Source organism: Microcebus murinus, chromosome 27, assembly GCF_040939455.1.
Source record: "Microcebus murinus isolate Inina chromosome 27, M.murinus_Inina_mat1.0, whole genome shotgun sequence".
NCBI lineage: Eukaryota > Metazoa > Chordata > Mammalia > Primates > Cheirogaleidae > Microcebus > Microcebus murinus.
The window spans coordinates 7,152,820-7,179,567 of record NC_134130.1 but is presented as its reverse complement, the minus strand read 5'-3'; the positions used below and the strand labels follow the sequence as shown (position 1 = coordinate 7,179,567).

The 26,748-nt window shown below is 58.8% G+C and overlaps 1 protein-coding gene across 1 annotated transcript; it reads right to left on the bottom strand.

The window, feature by feature from the left end:
• Nucleotides 1–1,437: 1,437 nt before the first annotated feature.
• On the bottom strand, nucleotides 1,438–26,706 carry REXO1 (RNA exonuclease 1 homolog). The gene is made up of 16 exons (XM_012745669.3): nucleotides 26,425–26,706; nucleotides 12,834–14,602; nucleotides 11,909–12,013; nucleotides 9,142–9,355; nucleotides 7,329–7,492; nucleotides 6,067–6,198; nucleotides 5,724–5,847; nucleotides 4,802–4,915; nucleotides 4,436–4,573; nucleotides 4,141–4,254; nucleotides 3,969–4,042; nucleotides 3,446–3,556; nucleotides 2,915–3,030; nucleotides 2,660–2,798; nucleotides 2,431–2,551; nucleotides 1,438–2,306 (listed from the first exon to the last, which is right to left on the bottom strand). The coding sequence occupies exons 1-16, from the start codon at nucleotides 26,579–26,581 to the stop codon at nucleotides 2,218–2,220; spliced, it is 3,681 nt and encodes a 1,226-aa protein (XP_012601123.2). The 5' UTR covers nucleotides 26,582–26,706; the 3' UTR covers nucleotides 1,438–2,217.
• Nucleotides 26,707–26,748: the final 42 nt, after the last annotated feature.

The following is a 26,748-nucleotide window of genomic DNA, read 5'->3' as shown; positions in this document are numbered from 1 at the left end:
AGGAGGGGCGGGGGCAGGAGCCTCGGGTCGGGGCCAAGGTAGGGGCGCATCCCAGCGTGGTGGGCGGGCAGAGGCCGATGATGGGGCGGGGTTAGGTTAGGGGCGTGGCCTGGATAGGAGGGGAGGGCCGGACATAGGGGCGTGGCCAAGGTAGAAGACAAGAGTGATGGGAACTCCGGACTAAGCCAGGACAGGGATGGTCCGAGCCTCTGGGGCGGGGCCACGGTAGAAGGCGTGGCCAGACGGGCCTTACAGAGCACGGTCAACGTGGGGGCCTGGGGTCTGTGAAGCGGCAGGCGTGCTGCAAGGCAGGGTTCGAGGGTCTCGTAAAGCAGGGCCTGGAAAGGGTCTGGTCAGGCCAGGAAGGCCTCGCAGACTGGCTGGAGGGGAAATTGGCGGGGCAGCGTGGGGCCAGAGAGGAAGGACACACAGGTAATCACAGGTACGAAGGGCGTGTGTGTGGTCCATGTACCTGTCGCTCATCCATCCCATACATATTAAATGAGCACCTGAGCAGGTGTAGTGCTGAGTGCCAGGCTGGGGTTACAGCCTGTGAGCCCATCCCAAGACCAGAGGGAAGCCCACGGGGTCCTGTCCCACTCACCCAGCCAGGCCGGGCCCGGGGCAGGGCCTTCCTGGAGGACTTTCTCCCCTCCATAAATCTGTGCTCAAGCGTCAGACTTGGGCCCCAGGTGCTGGGGCTGAGGGTCCCTCAGCATCTCTGTTCCATGAAGCTCTTCTGCTTGGCTTTTTTTCTTTCTTTCCTCTTTCCTTCTTTCTTCGAGACAGGGTTTCACTCTGTCACCCCGGCTGGGGTGCAGTGGCAATCATCATAGCCCATTGGAGCCTCCAACTCCTGGGCTCAAGGCATCTTCCAGCCTCAGACTCCTGAGCAGCTGGGACAGGTGCCCAACACCACACTAGTCAGCATTTATACTTTAAATGGAAATTAAAGGCCTGAGCACCCCTGAACCTCCCCCCAACAAGCCAGAACAATTCACAAGTGGGGGCCTACTCATCTGAGGTTGCCTGGGGCTGTATATGCACTGCAAGCTGTATGGCTTTTGCTGGCAGGGTGACAGGCAGCTCTTGGTGGGCTGGGGTCCCCACCCCTTCCCTGGGACATGCAACACAAAGCTGCCCTCCTGGTCTCCTTAAGCCCCCTGGACAGCCTCTGGGCACCTGTATCCCTGCCGCAAGAGAGGCTAACTCCATTCCCAGGGCCCAGCCCAGCACGCCTCACACCCTGTGCAGGGGAGGAGCTGGAAGCTGACAGGCTGCAGAGGTGCAGCCACCCAGGGCTTCAAGCTGGTTTTATGAAGGTGAAGAAGCTTCAATTGTTTCCCCACATTGGCAGGGTGGAGTGGGTCCTGGCCACGGGGACAGTGGCCTCCACAGGGTGCGTCTCACCTGACACCAAGACCACTTCCACAGCAGTGAAATCTAAAATCCATACAAACATTTATTCGGTCCCTGCCCAGGGGTTGGGGGAGGAGGGATATGGGAGCCCCACAGAAGAAGATGGGCTCCAAGGGAAGACAGTGTCCGAGGTCGCAGGCCCTGGGGCCTGGCTTGGTTCTGAGAGGTCGCAGAGGTCCAGGTGGGCGGGTGGTGGGCAGTTTGGAAGCCAGCTGCCTGAAGGCAGACCCAGCCCTCTGGGGCTCAGAGGTCCAGGCCCACACTGGGCCAGGATCTGGCTCATGCCCATCCCCCAGCCCCCAGCAGGGAAGGCAGCAGCGGGCCTGCGTCCCCCAGGGCGGGGGGAGACGGCCACTGTGCAAGTTGTCAGGTTTAAATTAAAAATAATAAAAATAACAATACAAAATAAAAAAAGACATTGCCTGTCTCAAACAAACCGAGACAACACACTGCCTGCCCACCCCCCCATGCCACATAAGGATGGGACTGGGACCTGGACGGGGGTGCTGGGAGGGGCTGGCGGGGACAGGCGGGGACAGTTGGGTGAGCAGCAGTCTCAGAGGGGCAGAGGTCTGGGGGAGGAGAGGAGGGACAGGTGAGAGGGGCCACGGCAGGGTCAGGCCTCCAGGATTGGTTGTTCTCTCGTGCCGCTGGCTCATCCCCGTCTCTCGGTTTGCCGTGTCTGGCGCGGTGGACAGGGTTAGCTCTCGAGATTTATTGCACTGTTTTGGAAGAGGCCTGGGGCTAAGGATGGGCCGGGGCGGCAGGAGAGGCGGGCAGGTGGCGGGCGGGCGGGAGTCATCGCTTGGTCTTGGTGTCTTCTCGGACCTTCCAGATCACCAGGTGCATGCAGGCGCCGGCGTCCTCACTGGAGCTGTGCCCATCCACTGTGGGACAGACATAGTCACCACCCTGCCCTGTCCCAGGGACAAGGGCCCCGTGCTGGAGCTGTGCCCATTTACTAGGGACAGACACGGTCACCGCCATGCCTGGCCCAGGGCCTGCACTCACCGTTGTCCTGGATGATCTGCCTGAGGTAGTCGGCCATGAGGTTCCGCAGGGACCGCTTGTACGGGAGGCCCAGGCGGTGGGGAAAGAGCACGGACGTGTCCACCACGGTGCTGTGGATGACCTAGGGTTGGCAGGTACTGCTTAGGGCAGAGTCAGGGCTGGACTGGGCAGCACTGTCACCAAGGCAAGGGGCCTGGGGCCATTTGGAAGCATGGTGGCCAGGAGCTACCTTCAAGGCCAGCAGGTCACTCTCCAGGCTGTGTCCAATGAGGATGGTGTCTGCGCTGAACATGCTCAGCAGGACAGCCTGGACGTCGCGCAGCGTGATGCTTGTGTCTGCGAGGTCGGCCTCTGTCACCCCTGAAAACCTGGCACAGGAGAGCAGGTGCCATCAGAGCCCAGCCCAGAAGGTGGGGCTGGTGGGGTGGTGAGGGGCTCTGGTGGCGGGGGTCCTAGCTCCCAGGGGCAGGGCCCAGGGCCGCACCTAGTGTTATAGTCGACGATCTCGTTGTCAGGCTTGACGAAGGTGTCATAAACCACCTGCATCTCTGTGTTGACCACTGTCACTCGGGTCAGCTCCAGGCCATACGTTGTGTAAGACTGGGGGTGGGAAGGGACAGGCTGAGACACTGCCTCAGACATACCCAGTCCCTCCAGACCTGCCAGCCCTGTGCATGGACCCCCTTCCCTGCCCTGGCACCCAAGGCCAAGAAGGGCCCAAGTCACGTGCTGAAGATAGGCCTCAGGTCCCCAGAATCTGGCAGAGCAGAGGCAGTAGCGCCCACTCACAGACATGGAAACTTTGAGGGAGGGTGGAACAGAGTATGAACTTAGGGGACTCCTCCCCAAAGCCCTCATTGCCCCCAAGCATAAGGGGGACTGAACTTGCAGGCCCAGCTCTCTGTCCCTCACCCTAACCCTGCAGGGGGCCCTCAGTCCCCAGGGCCACGAGCACCCAGTAAGAGCCGTCATTGCCTGGGAAACCGTGGTGGCTGGAATGAAGAGACAGATTCACCATTTCACAGTCCAGGGCGAAGATGCCTGGGTGGGCGTCTTCTGAGAGTTCCTTCTCGAACGTCTTCACGAAACCCTCGAGGCTTTCCTTCCGGCCGTCCTGTACGTGTTGCTGGGGAGGGGGTATGAGGGGCTGCATTCCGGGGTTGACGGGGGCACAGCTCTGTGCTCCCGGGGGGATGAGGGGGAATCATCCTATTCACTCATCCCCGTTTGTGGATGAGAAAATGAAGGCTTCAAGGGCCCGAGCTGGCAGGGAAGTCTGAGACTGGAGATTGCTGACATTGGGGGGGGGGGGGGGGGCGTCTCCAAGGACCCAGGATGGGGAAGCAAGTGGCCCAGGGAGCAGGGCCATGAGGCCTGGGTGGGGCACATGCTCCAGGGAAGACGTGGGGAGGGCAGGCTGGAGCCCCGTGGCTGGCACCGAGTCTAGGACTGGCGTGTCCCAAGATACCATACCAACAAAGAGCAGGCAGAAGTTTGTCAAGACAGGGCAGAGAGGGGGCTGGGGCCCTGGGACTTACCTTTGCGACCTGACAGCCGAGAGCACCGGTGGCAGCCGAGCAGCACGTGTACTGGGTCTCCCAGCCTCCTGCCACTGCAAGAAAGATGCGGTCAGGGCCTGGCCCGGCCTGCTCCCACGCCCCTGCAGCGTGGACAGGTAGTGGGCCCCGGGACAGCTCAGCCCCGCCTCACCTCGGTTTCGGCGGAGCCGCCCCCAGTGGTAATAACACTCCTCGTCACGGACACAGCGGCCAGAGGAGGACACAAGGTACTCAGCACCACAGCGGCAGCAGATCCTGCAGGACGCTGTGGGACGGAGACCATCCAGGGAAAAAGAAGCATCAGGGCAACATGCAAGGCCCCCACAACCCCCACGCCGCCTGACCCCTGTACCCACCCACCCAGGCTGTTCCCTCTGCCCAGACACCCACCCTTCCCTGCACACACGCCCGTCGCCCAAGCACAACTGTGTGGGGAGGCCACTCACAGTCCTTGGGTTTCTTGTCCTCGGCTGTGAAGATGATGGCACCCCCCGGCCGCTCAGGGTGAGGGAAAGGGTAGCCATTCTCCTTGAGCTGGTCCTCGGAGAGCAAGTACTCCTTCAGGCGGCTGTACAGGGCGGCCCCTGCGGACACGCGTGGGAGGCAGTCAGCCTGCTGACTGGGACAGCCCCCAGCGCATGCGCCGCAGGGAAGAGGCTGTGCAGCCTCGAGGACCAGTGCAGGCTGCCAACTGCTGCCTCTGGTTCTAGGCTGCCCTGGCGGGAAGGCAGGCTGGGTCGGGGCTCAGGAGAGGGAAGGCCCACCATGGACCGCCACGCTGCGCTTCCAGCACCGGCCAAGCCGGGCCTCACCTTTCAGGTCCTCCACTCGGGGGCTGCTGGAGCGGCTGAGCGAGAAGCTGGTCTTGGCAGCCAACTTGCCCCCCAACACCACCTCGTGGGACACGACCCTCCGGCTGCTGGTTTCTGGGGGGTGGGGAGGGGTGAACTAGACTGGCTCAGACCCCTTGCCCACCCAGCCCTGCCGAGACAGCTCCCCACTGCCCCATGGAGTCACGTCTCAACCAGAACAGGAGCAGCCCACTGGTGAGGGCCAAGCCACACTGGGGGACCCCCATGCACTCCCTGTGGGTGAAGCTTTCACCCCCTCAGATGGGAAGGGGGAAAGGCTGGGAGAGCTGGATGGTGAATCTAATTGCTTTGAGGGCTTTGTGCTGGCTGGGTCCGCTGGGCTGCAAGGCCCACTTGGGGCCCCTCTGAGCGCCAGCGAGCTGCTAATGGAGGCAGGGGCAGCCAGTGAGGCAGAGCTAGCGCTCTGGACGGGCACCAGCTGATGGCTTAATGCACTCTCTCGAGAGGCAGTAATGAAACGCCTTAACCCCGACTCTTTCTTCCTCCCTGGAGCTTAATGCACACAGCACGTGGGGCCCGAGCTGCTCACTTTGAAGAGGCCGCCAACAGCTCCATTAGCGGGCGGCCACTCAGCTCTCGAGGCCCCAGCTCGCAAACGAGGGTGGCTAATAGCGAGAAGAGGCCACTCGGAGGGTACCCAGGCCAACTCCACATGCGACAGAAGCCTGAGCTGGGGAGCCCATGCAGACCCCAGCCCACCCCTGGTTTCTGCAGTGCGTGCCTTTTGTCTGGGACTCTCACGGGGCTCAGGGCTGCAGAGAGGCCCCAGAGGGTCCCTGTGGGGGAGCCTGACACATTGGCAGGAGGTACAGGCTGGATCCTGTCTGTGCCCCACCCCAGCCCCTGCTCTGCAGTGACTCACTGTTGAGCCCAGGCACGGCGCTGGGGACCAGGCCTCGCAGCTTCTTAAGGGTGTTCACGGCCACATTCAGGTAGATGTTCTTGCTGGGGCTGCGGTCGTAGGCCACCTTCTCCTCATTCAGTGCCTGGGGAGGACACGTTGGCACTGGGAGCCCTGGCAGTGGGGTCACCAAGGGACCAGGGAGCTGCCAGGGCCGGGACACCTGCATCTCATACAGGCAGCCCTGGGGCTGAGACACCAGGGCCAGGTAGATGTCTGGTGGCCATCCCAGCCCCAGGAAACGGTGGCCAGCGGACCCCCTAGGCCCCCACCCCACCAACCAGACTGGCCCCAGGGCTCCCACCTTCTCCACGGCCTCCTGATTAGAGGCACAGAACTTCAGACACTCCTCGATGAACAGGTTAAGATAGCGCTGGCGGATGACGGTGGGGACTTTACCCCCAAATTCTTTTGGGATAATGGGTTTCTTTAAACTCTGGAAGAACATAAAACCAGCAGAGGGTGAGGCTCTGCCCAGTCCTCTACAGGTGGACACGCGACAGGAGGTGTTTCTCAGGCACACAGGGGAAGCCCTGCCGTGACCCAGGGCTGGAGCTGGTGCTGAGGTACGTGCTGGTGACGTATCAGTCTGCCAGCTAGGAAACAGGCGCCACACCAAGGTGAGATGTGGACAACAGGGGAAACTGAAGGCACAGGGGCAGGGGCATGTGGGAAGTTGTACTTTCTGTAAACCTAAAATGGCTCTAAAAAGTAAAATCAGGATAGCCTCGGTGGCTCACACCTGTAATCCCAGCACCCTGGGAGGCCAAGGTGGGAGGACTGCTTGAGCTCAGGAGTTCAAGACCAACCTGGGCAAGAGCAAGACCCCGTCTCTACTATATATAGAAAGAAATTAGCCAAAAAACCCCCAAAGAAAACCTAAAAATAGAAAAAAATTAGCTGGGCATAGTGGCAAATGCCTATAGTCCCAGCTACCTGGGAGGCTGAGGCAGGAGGATCCCCTGAACCCAGGAGTTTGAAGTTGCTGTGAGCTAGGCTGACACCACGGTGGTCTCAAAAAAAAAAAAAAAAAAGTAAAATCTATTAATTAAAAACAAAACAAGGGGCTGGGCGTGGTGACTCATGCCTATAATCCTAGCACTTTGGGAGGACGAGGTGGGAGGATCACTCAAGGTCAGGAGTTCAAAAGCAGCCTGAGCAAGAATGAGACTCCATCTCTACTAAAAATAGAAAGAAATTAATTGGCTAACTAAAAATTTAAAGAAAAAAAATTTAAATAAATAAATAAAAATAAAATAAAAACAAGAGCCAGGCGTGGTGGCTCACGCCTGTAATCCTAGCACTCTGGGAGGCTGAGGCGGGAGGATCAGTTGAGCTCAGGAGTTCGAGACCAGCCTGAGCAAGAGCAAGATCCTGTCTCTACTAAAAATAGAAGGAAATTAGCTGTTTTTAATTTTAAAATCTAAAATAAAATGAAATAAAATAAAAAGAAGAAAAAATAAAAAACCAACAGAGAAGAGGAAGAGGAAAGAGATGCAGACAGCACCAGTGCTTGTGGGGGGAGGAGCCTGAGGCTTTGTGCCTGGCCTGGGGGTGGGGGGTCACCTGTAAGGATGGGCTGTGAGCAACCCGCTTGGGGGTGACGGTGGTGGTGGTCTTGGACGCCATCCCAGAGAGTGTGCGTGTCTTCAGCGGCTGGCTGCCGGGCTCTGGGCCGTGGGAAGGCTGGCTGCTGCTAGCCGAGAGGGTCCTCTTGGCGCCTGTGGGGGCTGGCGGGGCACAGGGGGCGTGAGTGCAGGAAGAGAGAATGCCCATCACTGAGCTGCGGAGCACCAGGTAGCTGCGGTCGTTCAGGGTCAGCAGCACATGCATCTCTGAGCGCAGGGGCACAGGCCGGGGCGTGGGGCTCGGGCTGTGGAATGACATTAGGCTCTATCTGCTTTCGGACAAGTCCATCCAGACGGGGGAACAAAATCAGGCTGCAGAGCCCGGCTCGGGCAACGTTGCCACCAGGGCAGTCCGGTGAGTGGCGAGGAGTATGGCGGGCCTCTGCCACATGTTCCAGCCCCGGCTCCGAGGCATTGACGTCTGAGGGGGGAAGGCCCTGGCTCCTGGGCAAAGGACCAGAGGGTATGGGACGCCCCCGGCCTGCGCATTGTGACCAGTGGCCTGCCCGTGCTGCCTGTGTTCTGCTGCTCCTTTGATGAGGTCACAAACAAATGATCTCCCACCTGGGGGGAGGAGGGCCAGTCTGCAGGGCTGTTTCCAGGGCTGGCCAAGTGGGGCAGCTGCACTCTGGTGTGCATGTCTGTAGGGGGCTCCCCGTGCCCCCCAGGGAGGAAGCGAGCTGCCTGCCACACTAGACACGAGCCTCAGGGAAGGAGGCAAGAAGCACTAGACAGGATCCTCCCAGCCCAGGTCAGTGTCCCCATCCCCAAGGTACCCCTGGTAGTGTGGGAATGCCAGACTTCCTCCAGGCTGTGGTACCCCACACCTGCGCTGTGACAACTCCACCACACGCCACTGGCTGTACACAGACAACCCCAAGTACAGAAGATACAGACTTGGGAAAGGGTGAGGTGTCTTGGACTGGACACAATGCAGTCATTTCCCTTCCCCTGCTGCCAAACCCCTGCTAAAATCTCCCCCACATCTCTGGTTGTCAAGTGGCTCTGGGTAGGGGAGGGCCAGAATCACCCAGAGGGCTCTTTTTCCTTAAAATTGGGTCTCACTCTGTTGCCCAGGCTGGAGTGCAGTGGCGTCATCACAGCTCACTGCAGCCTCCAACTCCTGGGCTCAAGCGGGAGCCCAGCCTCAGCCTCCAGAGTAGCTGGGACTGGATTATAGCTGTAGCCCCATACCCGGCCATTGCCATGCCCAGCCCAGAGAGCTGAGACCAGAGGGCTGCAGGACAAGTGTCAGGAAAGGGAACGAGGAGCTTTGACCCGGCTACTCCAGGGTAGTCTCTGAACCAGCAGCAAGGACCTTCCCGGCGCTAGTTAGATCTGGGACACTCTCTGCAGCCCCACACCAGCAACTGCGCTGCCAAAGCCCCCCAGGTGATTCTCACCTATAACCTACCAGGCAAAAGACAGGACCACACCCCACTGCATGTCCCTACTGTAAAGGTGTGGCGGGACTTCCAGACCAATAAGGCCAAGGCGGGATGTGGCCTCAGAGTACAGGAAATACAGCCCCACCCCAGGGCACATCAGCTGGATGATTCCATCAGAGGCCACGCCCACTCATACCCTCCCAGCCAGAAGCCACACCTGGGCTGGGGCCTGGCCCCCCTGCCCTGCCCACCCTGGGCTCACGCCAGCTGCCGATGCTCAGAGCAGCCCCTCCGGCAACTCAGTGGTTGGAAGAGGTCAGAAGCAGCTGAGGAAAGACAGCCCAGCGGCCTGCTGGGACTCACCTGTGGCCAGGCGGGGGTTGGGGATGTGAGCGATCCTCTTCTTCTCGCCGGGTGCGGAGATGTGGACTGAGGCAGGCTTCTCCGCCAGCTTGGGGGTGGCCTGCAGCCAGCTGGCCGACTCCCTCTGCGCCTGCTGAGCCCGCAGGTAGCACACCTCCTGGGCAGTCGGGGGCCGAGCGGGGGGCACTGCTGGACCTCTCCTCGGGAGCTCTGCCTGGATGATACCGGCTTGTCTGCATGTCTGGCACAACCAGAGCATGTAGCCCTGTGTGGAGGACTTGGGGGGCTCCCGGAGGGCCGGGGGGGGCGCCTCTCTCGTCACCTCCTGAACTCCAGGATGCCCTGGCGGGAACCAGCACGGTGCTGTGGCCCTCAAACTCATGCCGCCTTCTCTCCTGGAATGCCTATCTGGCCGCCACTCTGCCGACCCCTGCCTTCTGAGTGCTCAGGCTGCATTCTGGGCCTTGATATAAGCACGGGGTGGGTGGGACAGTCCCGCCTTGATTGGGTTGGCACTTCAATCCTTTCTCACCTAAATAATCCGCCAAATCCAGATTCTGAATCCCCTGCTCCCTGGCAGGGTCTGGTGATAGGATTAGCTGGGACTCCTGGCTGCTAACCTCAGAACCAGGTCCTCTACTCTTCCTGTGCTAACTCACGGTCACCGACAGCAGCCCCACAACCACTGCTGTCTCTGGACCACAGGGGGAAACTGAGGCTGAGAGGTTGGGCAGCTTGGCCAGGCCCATACAGCACACCCGGAACCAGGACCTTGGCCTGGCAGCCTGCTGTGCACTGGAGGCATAGCAGGCTGTGCAGGGTGGTTCTGGGGAGGGACAATGTGAGGGCGGGAAGTGGGCAGGACCTGCTTCTCCCCCAGGACACAGCAGTGCTGAACCTGAGGAGTCTTCAAAAAGTTCATGGAAAACGCATGTTATGAAAAAACTATTCACGAGTTTCAAAATTATTTTGCACCCAAATAAACTCGTACTAACTTGTTATAACATATCGGAACTGGATCTAGCCCGAGGCACTATGGAGAATAAGACATTGGTTTGAAAAGAACCCCTGACAGAGCAATGTGAGTTCTGCTAAAATTGAAGCAAAAACGAACACTGAATTTATGGTGAAGCTGGGTGGGAGAAGGGTGAAATCACAGATGCTTTACCAAAAACTTAGGGAGACAATGCCCCAAAGAAATCAGTAGTTTACAAATAGATGACTTGTTTAAGAAAGGACACGGCTGGGTTGGGTGTGGCAGCTCACACCTGTAATCCCAGCACTTTGGGAGACTGAGGCAGGAGGATCGCTTGAGCCTGGGGTCTTAGGTTGCAGTGAGCTGTGATGATGCCACTACACCCCAGCTGGGGCCACAGAGCGAAGCCACGTCTCAGAAAAAAAAAAAAAAAAAGATGAGACCGAAACCACGTGGAAGATGGAGATCACAGCTGCTTTTTTTTTTTTTTGAGACAGTCTCGCTTTGTTGCCTAGGCTAGAGTGAGTGCCATGGCGTCAGCCTAGCTCACAGCAACCTCAAACTCCTGGGCTCAAACAATCCTTCTGTCTCAGCCTCCCAAGTAGCTGGGACTACAGGCATGAGCCACCATGCCCGGCTAATTTTTTCTATATATATTAGTTGGCCAATTAATTTCTTTCTATTTATAGTAGAGACGGGGTCTCGCTCTTGCTCAGGCTGGTTTCGAACTCCTGACCTCGAGCAATCCGCCCGCCTCAGCCTCCCAGAGTGCTAGGATTACAGGCGTGAGCCACCGCGCCCGGCACACAGCTGCTTTTTTGAGAAAAATGAATCTTGTTCAGGCCCTAACCAAGGGACTGACAACTGACAGCGTAAACAGTCGACCCCGCAGACAGCGCCATGGGCTCAATGTGCGCAATCCTGACAGGGAGATGAAAGTCAAGCAAACATCCCACTCGGTGGGTGCCAAAACCACCGTGCCCAGATGAGCTACAGATGAGAGCAGACCTTTCCACAGAAATTTTAAATAAGTGGGACCAAGATCCTGAGGCAATTCTTCTGAGTGCTGTCACAAGAGATGGAACCTGGCTGTCACAGAGCCACCTTGAAGACAAAGCACAAAGCCACAAAGTGACGGCGACCCAGGGGCAGCCACAGTGCAGCTGGAGAAGCAGACCGGTGGAAGCGGAGGTCCCGTCATTTGGGGATGCCCAAGCGTTCTGCTTGTTGACTTTCTGGGGTGCTGGAGCGCATGCCATCGGCTGGCTGGGAGAGGACTGAGAAAGTCAGACACGTGAGCAGGAGTGCTTGGGAAAGCCTCAGGGGCCTCCCCACTCCGCTCATCAAACAAGATGATTTTGCAAGAGTTCCGATGGCCAATCACCAGGCGTCCCTCCCCCACAGACCTGAAGTGCTCCTTCTGACTTTTTGTGTCCTAACCTTTAAAAACATCCTTAAACGGCACCTGTTTCTTTTCAGTTGACAATGTAACAAAGACTGCACTGATGTGGTCAAATTCCCAGGACCTTCCATTCTTTTGGGATTGGACCACATGGCTGGTGTCATCCCATACCATAGTGTCTGGATACCATGCTGAAGAATAAAGTTTACATTTTTATTTTTATCTTTAGAGTGCGTTTTTCCACGAACTTTTTGAAATCTCCTTGAACGAGTTTACCGGATGATTCCACCAGCAAACAGGCAAGAGGACCTTGTGTGTGCAGGAGGGGGCAGGGCAGATGGGGCCCCAGCCCCCCAACCTATGCCCCGCCAGCCCTCACAGGCCCTTACCTCTTTGCCTTGCCTGGAGAGATGAGAGATCCGCCTCTTCTGCCCAGGGAACAGGGTGGTCAGACCCGAGTGCGCCTTCTCCTCACTGCTTTCTTCCTTGGGGGGCTACAACACACATCCCTTTCTCAAAGTGGGTCTCCTCTGTGCTTCACCAGCCCCCAGCACTAACACACACCCTCCGTCCCTCCATGCTGGCCTCAAACTGCCCACTGGTGAGTGGAGAACGGAACACTGCAGACCCCAAGACACGGGCGCTGAAGCAGTAAGGGGCCAACCCAGTCTTACAGATGAGGACACCCAGACCAGCACTCCATGGCCCCTCCCAGGCTTGAGAGTTCTGCCCATGTGCCCAGGGCCCTCAATGGGAGGCCAGGGAGCTGAGCGCTCTCAACACTCAGGCGGGGGCCTGGCCTGCCAGGCGGTTACTTTGAGGCGAGCTCCCTCTGGTGGCTGACATAGGGACACCGGACAAGGACACCAGCCCAGTCAAGGCTGGCCCGGGAAAGCCAGAGTTCCGACTGACCAGGGGGAGCTGGGGAGGGAGGGGAGAGGGGAGGGAACCTGGAGGGAGGCTGGAGGGGGTTGGGGCAGTGAGGGTCTCAGAGGAAGGGAGGCTGGGGAGCGGGTGGGGGCCTGATACCCCTTTGCCGGTCAGTCGGAACGGGTCGGTCTGAGCGCTGCGGCGGGAGCCCGGCTGGGCGGCTGTGAGCCAGCGTCCTCTTTCTGGACGGGTGCAGGGCGGCGGGCGGCCGCCGAGGGCTCCTGAGTTTTAAGCGAGTTAAGGGGCCAACACTGAAGGCGAAGTCTCCACCCAGAGAGAGACGTGGAGTCATCTGGGAACAGGTCCAGGACAGGATGCCCTGTGCCCGGGCCCTGGCCACGGCAGCCTGCCCTGGAGCCCAGCCTGGACGCCCGGCGCCCTCACCTGCCGGGCCAGCCGGCCCTTGTCCTCGGTCTTGACGCTGGTGGACTCGTTGAAGATCCGAAGGCACTCCTCCATGGGGTCCGAGTCGAAGTCTACCTCCTGCTCCAGGGCCGTGTAGTCTACCTCCTCCTCCACGCCCTCCCCAGTGCCTGAGGAGGAGGAGGAGGAGGAGGACCGGGCGGGGGAGGCGGGCAGGGAGGCCTTGAGCTGCTTGGGCAGCTCCTGCGGCTCTGAGAAGCCCAGGCTGGAGTCTGAGTCCGAGTCCGAGTCGGAGCTGAGGCTGGGCAGGGCAGGGGCCCAGACCCTTGGCGCCCCCGGACTGGCAGCCTCATCCTCACTCTCGTCCCCAAAGAGGTCAGCGTGGCTCAGGGCCCGCTTCTTCAGCTTAGGGGCATCCTGGGAGGCGCCCTCATCCAACGAGCGGGCCTTGCGCTCCACTAGCTTCCCCGACAGAGCCTTCCCACCGCCCTTCCTCTGTGGCAGCTGGTGGGGGCCGGGGGCAGCTTTGCCAGTTGCCGGACAGGAGTCCTGAGGCTGGGAGTCCCCACTGGAGGGGCTTAGCCATCGCCCTGGCCGGTCAGGCTTCCCTTTCCCTGAGCTGGCCACCGTGGTGGCCAAAGATGGCTTTTTCTTGGTCCCTTCTGGCCGTCCTGCCTCATGCCTTGGGCTGCTGGCCTGCAGGCCCTTCTTGTCCATTGAGCCCTTCTCCCTGGGCCGCCCTCGGCCTTTGTCCTTGGTCTTGTCTTTCTTCCGGGCACCATCCTTGTGGCCATGGGCTGCTGGGGTCCCGCTCTTCTTCCTCTTAGGTTTTCCCTCCTGGGGACAGCCCCGATCCTGTGAGGCCCTGGCTGGAGAGGTGGACTTGGCTGGGGGTGCCCCCCCTGGGCTCTTCGGGGGTGGCCCAAGGTCCCCCACGTCACACTGCACAGCCGTCTCCTTGGTCTCCCGAAGGCCACCCCCCTCAGCCTCCAGGCCCTCCTTGCAGGACAGCTGCTGGGGGGCCTTGCTCTCCGGGCCAGCACCAGCTTTGGAGGGGCTGGCCGGGGCAGGCCCCTCACCTGGAGCCATGGCGGCATCATCTTCTGAGTCGGAGAACCTGGCGTCACAGCCACTAAAGGGATCACAGGGCTTCTTGAGGGCGGGCGTGTAGGGCTCACTGCCACGGGAGCCCCTAGGCCGCTTGGTGGCCCTCTCATCCCTGGAGCTGGCCCTGCTGAGGTGCCGGGCCGAGTAGTTGGAGAGTGGGTCATACTCCAGGTCGGTGGATGGCTTGGAATTGTCCACCACGTACTTGCCGCTGGGGACGGGGCGGCTGTGCCGTCGGGGCTGGCTCACGGCCTTGGGCACGTATTCCAGGGCACCACAGCCCCCTGCGCCTCGGCCCAGGCCCCTCTCCAGGGACACCAGCGAGTACTTGCTGCCTGGCTCAGCGGGGGCGGCCAGTGGGGTGGGCTGGTAGCTGGCGTCGGGGTTTAACAGGCCGCGGCCGCTGGGGTTGTAGTCGAAGGCCAGCGGGAAGGCGTCCTCGTCCAGGCCCTCAGTGGGGCTGGCAGTGGGGCCATGGGACACCAGGGCCGGTGCCTCGCTGGAGCTGTACTCCCGGGCCGTCTCCAGCAGCTCCACCTCGCTGCGCACGGCCTCAATGGCCTGGTTGACCCGCTCCAGCTCCAGCACGTCCGAGCGTGGCTCATCCCCACGGCCCAGGACACCATTCTCCCTCTGTTCAGGGGGCTTGGGCAGCTCGGGGTTGTAGGGGTCATAACACAGCCCTGAAAGGGAAGAGGAGAAAACAGGCAGTGAGCAGCCCGAGAAGCCTGCAGTGTGGGGACACCCACATTCTAACCACGGAGCCTGTGGATGCGCGTCACCTTCGACGGCAAAAGCGACCCTGTGGATGGGATTAAGCCTCCCTTGCTGATGGCCACGGACCGATGGAGCTTTCTGGAGGGGAGATTTGTACCAATATCAAGCAATTCCAATGTCATGACCCTCAGACTCAGGATTCTAAGAACCCACTCTCCAGACGTCCCCATCTCTGCTGCAGCACTCGGAGCTAAACTGTAATAACAACAAAGGAAATGCTCTAAAAACCCAAATGCAGGTCAACTGGGTTGGAGGGACGGCATGCCTCAAGACCTTCTCCATGCCCCACAGCTACACAGGAAACAAGAAGCCAGCGAGGTGGGGGTGTCGGAGAACACGCACTGCACCTTCTCATCTGAGAAGCGTCCCCATAAATGCCATGAAATCAGTGATTCGAACCTGGGTCTGGCCAGGTCCACACACAACCAAGCCAAGGTTCTCGCCCCAGAGCAGAGGGCCCCTTTGGGCAGCGACTACAATCCTGTCCTAATATGCAATATACACAATGCCAACAGCCATGTGGGATTCCAAATGCGGACAGACACACACTCAGGGACTGGCAGAGGAGCAGCCGGACAGGACGTGAAACCATGTAGCCAAATGCAAACAGCGGTCGCCTGTGAATCTGCCAGCACCAAGACACGACCCCGTTTCAACCTGATAGTTCCAACTTGATTCTGGATTAGAATGTGCATGTTATCTCCGTATTTACTGTCACGTGTGTGTGGTCTGTTTGCAAAACCTGTGAGCCCTCTGGCCCACGGCAACCCCCCTTCTAGGGCCTAGAGACCAGCCCCAAGTGTGCTCAGACATCTGTGCACAGAAATGGTTAGATGTAGGGCCAGAGAGGCATGTATGAGGCTCCTGTATTGTTTGAGAACAGCAACAAGACAGGAGACTTCCTCCAGGTACACGCCCAGTGTCTTCACAGGAGGGCGCGGGAGGGTGGGAGGCAGAGAGACTGGAAGACTCTGCGCTGCTGGCTCTGAAGGGGGAGGAAGGGCCCCAGGCAGAGGGACACAGGCAGCTGGCTAGACACTAGGAAAGGCAGGAGAAGGGTTCTCCCCTGGAGCCCTAAGAGGGACCGGCCCAGTGAGACCATGACAGACTCTGACCCCAGAACTGTAAGGGAATACATGTGCTGTCTTAACACACATTTGCCACAAGCCAGTTGGTGGCAATTAGCTAGAGCACCTGCAGGAAACTCAAGCAGCATCAGGCAGTGACTAAAGACATGACGCAGATCTGGCCGCCCTTCCACGAGGAGGCAGGATGGACCTTCCTGTTCCTGGCATGTGTGGAAGGGGACCCTGCAGGTTCAGTGCTTGGGCCTGGGGGTCCAGAGCAGGGGGAGGAGTCCATTGTGGGCCTGCTGTTTTGCTCTTAGCTTGAAACCATGTGAGTGCTGTACCCACTTCTAAAGTTATGTTCAGAAAGGGGAAAGGAAGTGTGTGTCTGTGCTATGGACCACTGGGAACCCCACAGGACTGCGTGGGCTACACTGCGGGGACAGGGAGGTGGGGACCACACAGCAATAGCGATAGTGACAGTGCCAGCGGTGGGGGCTCTCCTTCACACAGCACAGGCCAGGACAGTCATCTCAGCAGGGCTGCAGGTGGACTGGGGAAGCTAAGACTCTGACAGGGCTGGGAGCAAGGAGTGCAGCCCTCCCGCCTCTCCTGGGGAGGGATAGCTCCAGGTCAGGAAGGCGCTGCAGGCGGGACAAGGGCTCCCCTCACAGCCGCCCACTGGGAGGGGCCCAGACCACTCCACCCCACCCCCCAAGCTCCCAGAAATCCAGGCTACCCAGTGCAGGGGAGGGGCCGGGCCAAGGCCACCTGGCCAGTGAACTGGAGAGACGCGTGGGGGGCCCTTACTGGGCACATCCACCGAGGGGGGACAAGGCCGGGTCAGGGACGTGGGTGTCACACAGCCACTGGCTTTCCAAGGCTGCAGCTAACACAGCCTCTGCGCTCACACCCTGCAGCAGAGGGCGAGGGCTGGGGAAGGGCCCAACCCATGGGCCGCAGGCTACAGCGAGATCTGAGGGTGGACAGTGCAAGAATCTGCTCCCTGCCTGACTCCTTCCCGGGCCCTGAGACACAGGGTCTGCAGAGACACAGCCTGCGGGGCCAGCAGGGCCCACGGGGAAGACACCCTCCAGTCCTTCTCAGGGCAGAAGCCAGACATCCAGACATTTGGGGTTTTCAAAGGAGAGATATCATTTCCCCCAAAAGGCACTTCTGGAAGGCAGGGTGCCCACCTCCCAGAGTAGGGTCAGACCCTGCAAAGACCCTGAGGCCCCAGGACAGGCTGTCAGGGTCTAGGGAAGGGGCTTGTTTTCTAATCAGGAGCCTGTGTTAGCATGTGCTTGTTTTTAAGGGCAATTAAACCTGTTCCACCTCCAAGAAGAATGCCCCAAGGGTGAAAGATGCCCTTAGTTGGGCCTGAGGTGGTCGTGGCCGAGATTCCCCAACAATGCCTCCTTTTCCTGCAGTTACCAGGCTTGACCCTGCCCTGCAGCCTCAGGTTCCCACTGGGCTGTTAGAGCAGCATCCTAGCCCGAGCCACTCAGACAGGTGTGTAAGCTTCAAGTGGATGTCTGCCAGGGGCTCAGAACTGGTCATGTGGGGTCCCTGAGCCCCCACATAGGCTACCTGAGGCCTGGGGGGCAGGTGTGGAAGGTGCACAATGCTCGGGCATCCACAGCCACCCTGTACCCCCATGGGCTGGGTCCTCTGGGGGAACTGTTAGGACGGGAGAGGCTCCCCAAGAGAGCCCACCTGGGGGGCATGTCCAAAGGTGGACTCTGAGGTGGAAGGGCCCATCAAGTGACACCCAACCCCCTACCCCCCAATAGGGAACCCACTGGGATGGACCCAGATGGAGCAGCCTTAGGGGTTTGGCCTAGGTACAGCAAGTCTCTGGTGACTGCAAAAGCCCCTCAAAAGCATAGCTTGGGGAGTCCCCACTTCCTGCCTGGCCCAGGGCTAGGAGGGGGAGGGAGCCCCAGCCCAGCAGTGACTGGAGGGAGGAAAGGGTGCCTGCCCAGGCTGTTCCACCCACTGGGCCATTGCCCGCCCTCCTCAGGGTAGGACCTGGCACCCCCAGTCATGCATGGAATGAATGACCCAAAGACAGATAACGACAAGATGACTGAGCATGGAGACCCTCCCTGACCCCTCTGCCTTCCCTTAGTCTATCCTCAAAAGCACCCTGTCCGTGCCAGCCTATTTCATAGATGGGGACACTGAGCCCCAGCCCCCTACCACTGGGATAGAAGATAGGGCAGCCCCAGCCTCTTAGAGACTGAGTAGACCACTAGTTCCCAGCCCTGGCGGCAGCCACAGCATGCTGGCCCTGTGGGGCAGACACAGTCCCTGCCCACCCGGAACTCAGCACGGCCCCCTTGCAGGTGGAGACAGGAGCAGAACAAGGAGCTCCGCATGAGGGAGGGGTTGTGGAGGTCACAGAACCCGCCCCGCCGGAGCTCTCCAGAGAGGTGGGACCCCCCCCCAGAAGCCCACCCAAAAGGAATACAGAGTGACACCAAGGTCCCACATGAGGCCATCTGTCCACTCCAGGGGTCTGTGCTTCACGGTGGGACGTCCTCGAGCCCTGCTCTGGGACATCTAGGTGCCCAGGGCCCCTGGCGCACAGCCCACTAGACGGAAGAGGAATGGAAGCTCCCAGGCAAAGGGACCTGGTCACACACACACACACACACACACTGCACCCAGAGGAGAGAGTCCCACGGCTACCCCAGACACCTGGACCACACAGTACATAAGGTAGGACCACAGGAGAGGGCCAGCGTCAGGGCCAACAGAGATGGGGGGCTGTGCTCCACCACTCAGTGGCATCAAAGACCCTCCCCAAAACCCAACATACTGGGTTCAGCGCCCCTCCCGGGGACAAGTTGCTGAGGCTGGGCTGTGCCTGGACAGTGCAGCGACAGGGCTTCAGGGCAGGCGGAGCTAGATGGCAGGATGCAGATGGGGAAGAAAAGGCCCCCAGCCAGCTCCAAGACCTCCAGCTCAACTCCCTGAGGGCCCTGGGCACACACAGCCCACAGGCTGCCCTGGGAGCCTGAAAGCATGAGGCTAGGGGACAGGGATGTCACAGGATGAGAGGTCGGCCACCTTTTGAGACCATGCAGAAATGCAGAAGAGTATAAATCACAGAGGAAAAGAACTGGGGGGCCGCACTGCTGGCAGGAGGCCGGGCCTGGGGCAAGAGGTGGCCTTTCCTCCCCTTTGCCCGTCTCCACTCCCTGAACAGTCGGAGTGGGCACCAGCTGCATCAGGTTTCAAATGCCAACTGCTCTCTCTCCTAGGCCCAGGCCCACCCTCCAGCTGTCGCCCCGTCCACTGCTACTTCTGAGTCCCCTCCGCCTGGTCGCACAGATACTCAGTCCAGACTAATTGGAAAGGCCCTCAGAGGGGACCAGGCCACCTCCTGGCTTTACAGCGGACACTAAGGCCGGGAGTGTGTGTGTCCAGTTGGAGGCCCAGGAAGCAGCAGGGCAGCCCCAAGAAAACCTGGCCTGCCCCTCACAGTGCCTGTCACAGGACAGAAGGTCCCTCCCGAAGCCAGTTCCAGAACACCTCTGATCACCCACAGGAAGCCCTCAACGGATCCCCCTAAAATTGCCAGCGTGAAGTGCCCACCTCAAACAGCACAGTGACCACATGAGGGCCCCCGAGGGCTCAGGCGTTAGCAAAGGATGAGGAAAGATGACCTGAGATGCCTCCATGAGGCTTAGGGACCCCAGAAGTCTGCCCTGACAGGCTCCCTGGCACCCAGGAGTCTCCTTCGACACTACTTATTTTCTTTCCAGGTGTTGTTTTTTTGAGACAGAGTCTCGCTCTGTTACCCAGGCTGGAGTGCAGTGGCCTCATTGCAGCTCACTGCAGCCTCCAACTCCTGGGCTCCAGTGATCCTCCTGCCTCTGTCTCCCTAGTAGCTGGGACTACGGGCGCCACCACCACACCAGCCTCCTTTCAGCTTCTTATTTTAACAAGTCCACTGCGCAGGGACAGGGTGAGGAATGAACGACACCCCTGCATGCTCCACTCTGTTTAAGGTCCCCAGCTCCTCACTGAACCTGTGCAAAGGTGGGGTCTGAGGGTGGAGATGGGGAGAGAGGGAGGAGCCGGCGCTGTCCTGCTGAGGTGAGACCACCAGGTGGCACAGCATGCATCGTGATTCGTGGCACCCTCGGACACTGTGACTGTCATGCAAGGGAGGCTCAGGGAGCACTGAGCAGATGGAGGCCAGCCCCTTCCCAGCCACCCCGCACAACAGAAAGCGAAGTCACAGTACCTTCATCTGGGGCTGGTCTGCCCATGGGGGCTGAGGCTAGACCAGTGACACCTGCATCTCTAGTCAGTCCCTGGAGAACGAATGTGGGAACCAGGCACTTGCAAACACCCATGGGGGTACCCTGAGGCCCTCCCAGCTTGCACAGGTGTCCCCTGACCCTGAAGGGCCCCACCCCTGAATGCTGCGCCACTCTGCCTATCACCTCCCAGGCCCAGGAAGGAAGAACAGTACTCTCCCCAGGTTCTGCTTCCCACAGGCCGACAGCCAGCGCCCTGTGCCTTTCTTGTTCTAAAATACGAGACAGGGCCGGGCGAGATGGCTCATGCCTGTAATGCTAGCACTCTGGGAGGCTGAGGCGGGAGGATCGCTCGAAGTCAGGAGCTTGAAACCAGCCTGAGCAAGAGCAAGACTCCGTCTCTACTAAAAATAGAAACAAATTAATTGGCCAACTAAAAATGTATACAAAAAATTAGCCACGGCCGGGCGCGGTGGCTCACGCCTGTAATCCTAGCTCTCTGGGAGGCCGAGGCGGGCGGATTGCTCGAGGTCGGGAGTTCAAAACCAGCCTGAGCAAGAGCGAGACCCCGTCTCTACTATAAATAGAAAGAAACTAATTGGCCAACTAATATATATAGAAAAAATTAGCCGGGCATGGTGGCGCATGCCTGTAGTCCCAGCTACTTGGGAGGCTGAGACAGAAGGATCGCTTGAGCCCAGGAGTTTGAGGTTGCTGTGAGCTAGGCTGACGCCACGGCACTCACTCTAGCCTAGGCAACAAAGTGAGACTCTGTCTCAAAAAAAAAAAAAAAAAAAAAAAAAAAATTAGCCAGGCATGGTGGCACACGTCTGTAGTCCCAGCTACTCGGAAGGCTGAGGCAGGAGGATCGCTTGAGCCCAGGAGTTTGAGGTTACTGTGAGCCAGGCTGACGCCACAGCACTCTAGCCCGGGCAACAGAGTGAGACTCTGTCTTAAAAAAATAAAATAAAATAAGAAAGAAGAGAAAAGAAGAAAAGAAAAAAAATAAAATAAAATACGAGACAGGCCAGGACAGGGGCAAGGGGTCTGGGTCCCAACCCTCCCTGGCACCACTGACTCTCCACCTTCTGGGAGGGGGGCAGGCCATTGCAGGATTTGAGCAACGTCTCCAAATTGATGACCAAAACATCTCCAGACAGGTTGAGATCACTGCTATACTGACAAACACTAGGCAAAGAATCCTAAAATACCACAACAGCTTTAACCACAAACGCGTTCCTTTGTATCCTTTGTATTTAAATACAAAATCCTTTGTATTTAACAGCCCAGGCCCAGAGGTTCTGACTCCAGGGCTGGATCCGGGAAAAGCCAGGTTTTCACAGCTCCCCAACCATGGGGAAGGGGCACCAGGTGGGGACCTCAGGGCCTGGGGAGAAGCCTCGGAAAACCACAGACCCCAGTGTGACATGTCTGTCTCCATCCAACCACTGTAAGAGGACACCAATCGCAAAGCCTGTTGCCTTTTAGGTCTGGGAGGAGATGCAGCAAGCTGCTAGATACAAGCTCCTGGCGATTTAAAAAGCAGTTCTCGGCCGGGCACAGTGGCTCACGCCTGTAATCCTAGCTCTCTGGGAGGCCGAGGCGGGCGGATTGCTCGAGGTCAGGAGTTCGAAAACAGCCTGAGCAAGAGCGAGACCCCGTCTTTACTCTAAATAGAAAGAAATTAATTGGCCAACTAATATACACAAAAAATTACCCGGGCATGGTGGCGAATGCCTGTAGTCCCAGCTACTTGGGAGGCTGAGGCAGGAGGGTTGCTTGAGCCAGGAGTTTGAGGTTGCTGTGAGCGAGGCTGACACCACGGCACTCACTCTAGCCTGGGCAACAAAGTGAGACTCTGTCTCAAAAAAAAAAGGAGTTCTCTTTTGACCCTTCTGTATGCTCCAAAGTTTCTGAAACAAACATCACTTCTAGCCCAAAACAAAAATAAGGTGCTGGGAGAACTCAGGCAACAGTGCAGGCATCCGTCCACGGGCATCACATCGTGACCCACAGAGATCCACCTTGGTAACAGGAGCGTGAATTCAGTCCTGTTGACATCTGAACAACAGAACAAGAGAACCACCCACCCTAAGGTGGGGGGCATGAGCGAAGCTTCAATCCCCCTAGCTTGGGGGAGTCTCGCTCCCAGGAACAGGAGCCACGCCTGAAGTCTCTGGTTCTCCAGAAAGGACTGAAAAACAAAGTGAAGTAGCCCCAGTAACATTTGTGACTGTCACCACCAGGATGGGAGAAGCCACACACAATGACCACACCCCACAGGCCTTGGCCCCACACAGCCGCAGGCCACACCCCTCCGGCAACACTGCCCAGCTGGCAGGTGAATCAGGCGCAGGCTGGCAGGTAAGAGTATCCCCAGGCATTCTCGTGCCCCCCAAGGCCTCTGCCCCTAGAGACACACACTCTCTGCTGGGCTCTCTCCCTGGAACGGGGATACTCCAATACACGGAGCAGTCCACCTCGGTGAGCAAGGGTCAGACCGAGGAGAGCAGCTTTTGTCAGGTCTCTGAAGATGTCACCCCCTGCCACCCACTGTGAACCCGCACCCAGCCCCCAGAAGGAAGCAGCCCTGCAGCAGAGCAAGCCCCTTCTGGTCCCAAGTTAGCTCACAGAGGAAATAAAACAAAACCCACCCGCTGCAGAGATGCACTGGTCAGGGGCCTCCTTCTCCCCGCCTGCCTGGCTTCCCTGGAGACTGCATGAGGATTCCAGATAGGCAAGGCCTGCCTGGAGGTTGGCCCAAGGCCCAGTAGGGGGGAGGGCTGCCCCAGGCCACATCTCAGAAGGTTTCTGGGCTCAAGTTCCTTCCTCCTGGCAGAGCACTGAGCCTGGGCCACACTGGGTGCCCAGAGATTACAGGAGCCGGTGGAGGTGGCAAGGCCTGGGCCTACCTGCCCACAGGACCCACTCCCCACTTACCGGCCATGCATACAAAGGCGATTGGCTTCCCCTCTCTGGGCCTCGGTTTCCTCATCTGTAAAACGGGGATAATCATTCCTAGCATTGTCCCAGGGTCAGAGGGCCCACCCGAGCAAGTGCTGTGGTAACTGGGCGCTGCACATGGGGGCTGCAGCTGATGGGCCAGAAGGAAGAGGACCCCTGCCCAGCCCAGGCTCTGCTGGAAGGTGCAGGAGGTCACCTGCTGGAAGGCACAGGAGGCCAGAGAAGGCGGTATCTACCCAGCACCTTGCCACCCCTGACAGCAGCATAAAAACTACCTGAGGCAAACCCAGCCCCGCCCACCCTTGCCACCTCCGCCCCACCGTGCACATCTGGCTTCTGTACCTGGGTCACCTGCCTTCACCCAGTATATTCCCTCATCGGGAACGCCTCCCTCCTCTCCTGGATTCACAACATCCTACTCCTTCTAGAAAGCACAGTACTTCAAACATCTCCTCCTGAGAAGCACTCGACAAAGTTCCACCACACCACACCTGACCCAAATCTCCATCCTAAGGATTCCCTCACCCTGAATGCCTCTCCTTAGAGTCACCGGATCCCCTGCTGAGATGCTGTCAACAGCCCCGCCCCCAAACAACTTCACAAAGCTGCCAGGTCCTGAGCCAGGGTGTGGGGTCCTTACATCTGTCATCCTACCACCCCGCCCCGCCTGCCTGCCAGACCGCACCTTCCCAAGACCCATCAGTCTCCCGCTGGAGGCTCCCTCAGGGCCACAGTGCCAACCGGAGTGGGACAATCCACCAGGCACCCTGACATCACTGTATTCTCAACACTGTTCCTTTCTCCCTCAGCCTCACTCACGCAGAAAACTACCATTGTGGGAACGTTTCTGCCAGGACAGAGACAGCCTGGGCTCTCTGGAGGCTTGGGACAGAACCCACTTCACCTGTGCAGCGCCATGGACTCTCCTGTAACCTCCCTTGTAAGACAACATTCTACCTCTTCTTGGTGGGGTGAAGACTCCTCAAGATGCCGGGAGCAGTGTGGGGCAGTGGTCAGGACCTGGGCTCTGGCCCTGTCCACCCTGGAATACCCTCAAAGGGCCAAATGAATATGTTTCCTATTTGTCTGCTGCAGACACAAAAGAGGCCACATGGAAGCTTGGCAAAGAGCAGGGGTTCAGAAACCAGAGCCAGGCGTGGTGGCGCACGCCTGCAGTCCCAGCTACTCGGGAGGCTGAGGCAGGGGGATCGCTTAAGCCAGGAGTTCGAGGCTGCAATGAGCTATGATTGAACCACTGCACTCCAGCCTGGGTGACAGAGCAAGACCTTGTCTCAAGAAAAATAAATAAACAAACAAACAAACAAAAGAAAAAACCCAAACTCAGAATGAACTGACATCTGATGGATAAAAACAAAGGCAGCTAGAAGGGCTTCTCTGTCCTTCCACAAAGCCCAAGAGAACACAGCAAAGCCTAGATCATTTCCGCCTCTTCAAACACAACAGGATAGTGGGCTTGTCAAAATCAAGACAGAGTAGGCATGTCACAGAAGAGTAAACAGAGGGTCAGAGAAGTCCCACAAGAAAGGGTGAGTTGGGATTTGATCCTGCCTTTCTGCAGGAGGACACGGACTTGTACTAGAAGGTAACAAGAGGCCCCACCCCTCGACCACCCCAGAGATGGGAAAAGGTCTATTTATTCTCAACAAAAGCAAAATGCAGACATACTGGGTATTAGGTAGGCAGCTGCATTTTCCCTGTGGTAAAGTGGGGCTGACAGGACTGCATCACCAAATGGACCCTCAAATGTGATCTTTGGGAAACTAACTGACCATGTGTGACACAGAAAGACATCAAAAGACTGACTAGGCAGGGGAGGAGCACAGTAAGGAAATATCTGCTCCTGAGTTCTGTCCTGATGGCTAGATGGCCACGCACGGACTCTGAGCAGTCAGGAAGTCAGTGGCATGAGGGAGGGGTCCTGTCCTCAGCTAGTCTGAGTGGTGAAGAACCTGAAGTCAGGAAGCTCTTTGCAGAACAACACGTACGATGCCAATAAATAAATAAAGACAAGAAACTGCACTTTACCAGGGTAAAAACACCACGCAACATGACTTGGGTGTCACCGCCTCCCACGCACTGTCTTCTCCACCAACTCCCCGGCACCGCCCCCCCCCCCAGCTGCATGCTCCCAGGGCATCACGACCTCCTGCTGAGGTTATCTGTGGGCACGTCTGTCTTTCCTCCTCAGCGGCGGGCTCCAGGGTGCAAAGCCGGCATCTTACACAGTTCTGAATCACCCACATCAGGCCTGATCATGGCAAAGATGCTGGGTGCCAGGTGAGGGGCTGGGAAATGAATGCCTGCATCTGTAGCCAGCTGCAAACAGCTGGTGCAGGCGTTCTGAGCAAATTTATAGGGGGGAAATGTAAGAAAATCCTTCCCTTTTCTCTGGCAAGAATGAGGAAACAGGTCTACAGTCTAACCCTGGCAAAGGTGTCCTTCTTTGGAAGGAAGAGAAACAATGACAATCATCATGTTATGGGGAAAATGACAGAGAACGTTTGAAACTGAAGCCAAATGAGGAAATCTGGGATATAAGAAATCAGGGCCTGATGGGAGGGGAGAGACACTCCTGAGGGACAAAGGTCATGGAGGGAAGGGGGGATCTGGATAATCCTCCTCCCAAGCCTTTCCTTGTGATGTCCCTCTCTAGCTCCAATTCAAATCTTCACAATTCTTAAATTCTCAGCTCAAATCCGACACCTGCTACAAGAAACGCAGCCGTGACACTGATAAGCACTATGATTATGTGACGTGCAGTCCAGTAAAACAGGGTATTCCCTGGAAGGCGACCTCACCTTCCCCCCACCCCACCGTCCCAGTCAACCGGGTTTTGACGTACTCCCCGTCCAGCCGTGCTGGACACACAGCTCGACACATAGCAGGCGCTCCTCAGACACTCTCAACTCCACTACTAGAGACAGTGGTGACAGCGACCAGAGGCGTGGTCGGAGAAAGTGCCGCGGCAATAAACAAGGGCTGCCACAAGCACACGAGGTTGGGGGAGCGGCGGCAACGGTTTCCTTCCCGAGGAGCGTGGTCGCGGATAAGGGCAAGAGGACTCCTGGGCCTGCCTAGGGTTGGCCGCGCTCCTTTCACGAGCCCCCGGTGTGCCCGGTCCGGTGCCCAGAGCTCCGCCTGCGCTGTCTCACTCCGCCCTCGCGACAGCCCTGACAGGCCTTTGTTTACATTTCACACCGGTGAGAACCGAAGCTTAGAGGGGCCCAGCGACTTGCACAGGGTCCCGGTGGGTCGTCCTGCTCCCGGATGGGGGGACGGCCGCCCGCGAGCGTGTGGGGAAGGGGCCAGGCCCGGTGCGGGGATCCCGGGTGGGGCCTGGCGATGGAGTCCAGACCCGGGTCGGAAAGCCAAGCCCAGGGCGGGCGGGCAAGTGGGCATTACCTGCTGCCGGGGACGCCGCTCCGCCGCCGCCGGGCGCGCCTGGGACCCGGGCCCCGCGGTGCCGGAAGTGGCAGTACGGCCGCCGGCAGGGCCCCCCAGGCGCCCCAGCCCAATAGGGGCAGTCGATGGCCCGGAAGAAGCCAGTGGAGCGTAGCATGGTCCGTCCCGCGCCGGGGCCCCGGCCCGGAGCCACCCGGGCCCCCGGGCCCCTCACTAGCGCTGCGGTCGCCGCCGCCCGCGCCTCACGGACCCCGCCGCCGCCATCTTGCTCCGAGGCCCCCGGAGGCCCCCGGGACGCCGCCGCAAGGGGCCCCGGGAGGGGCT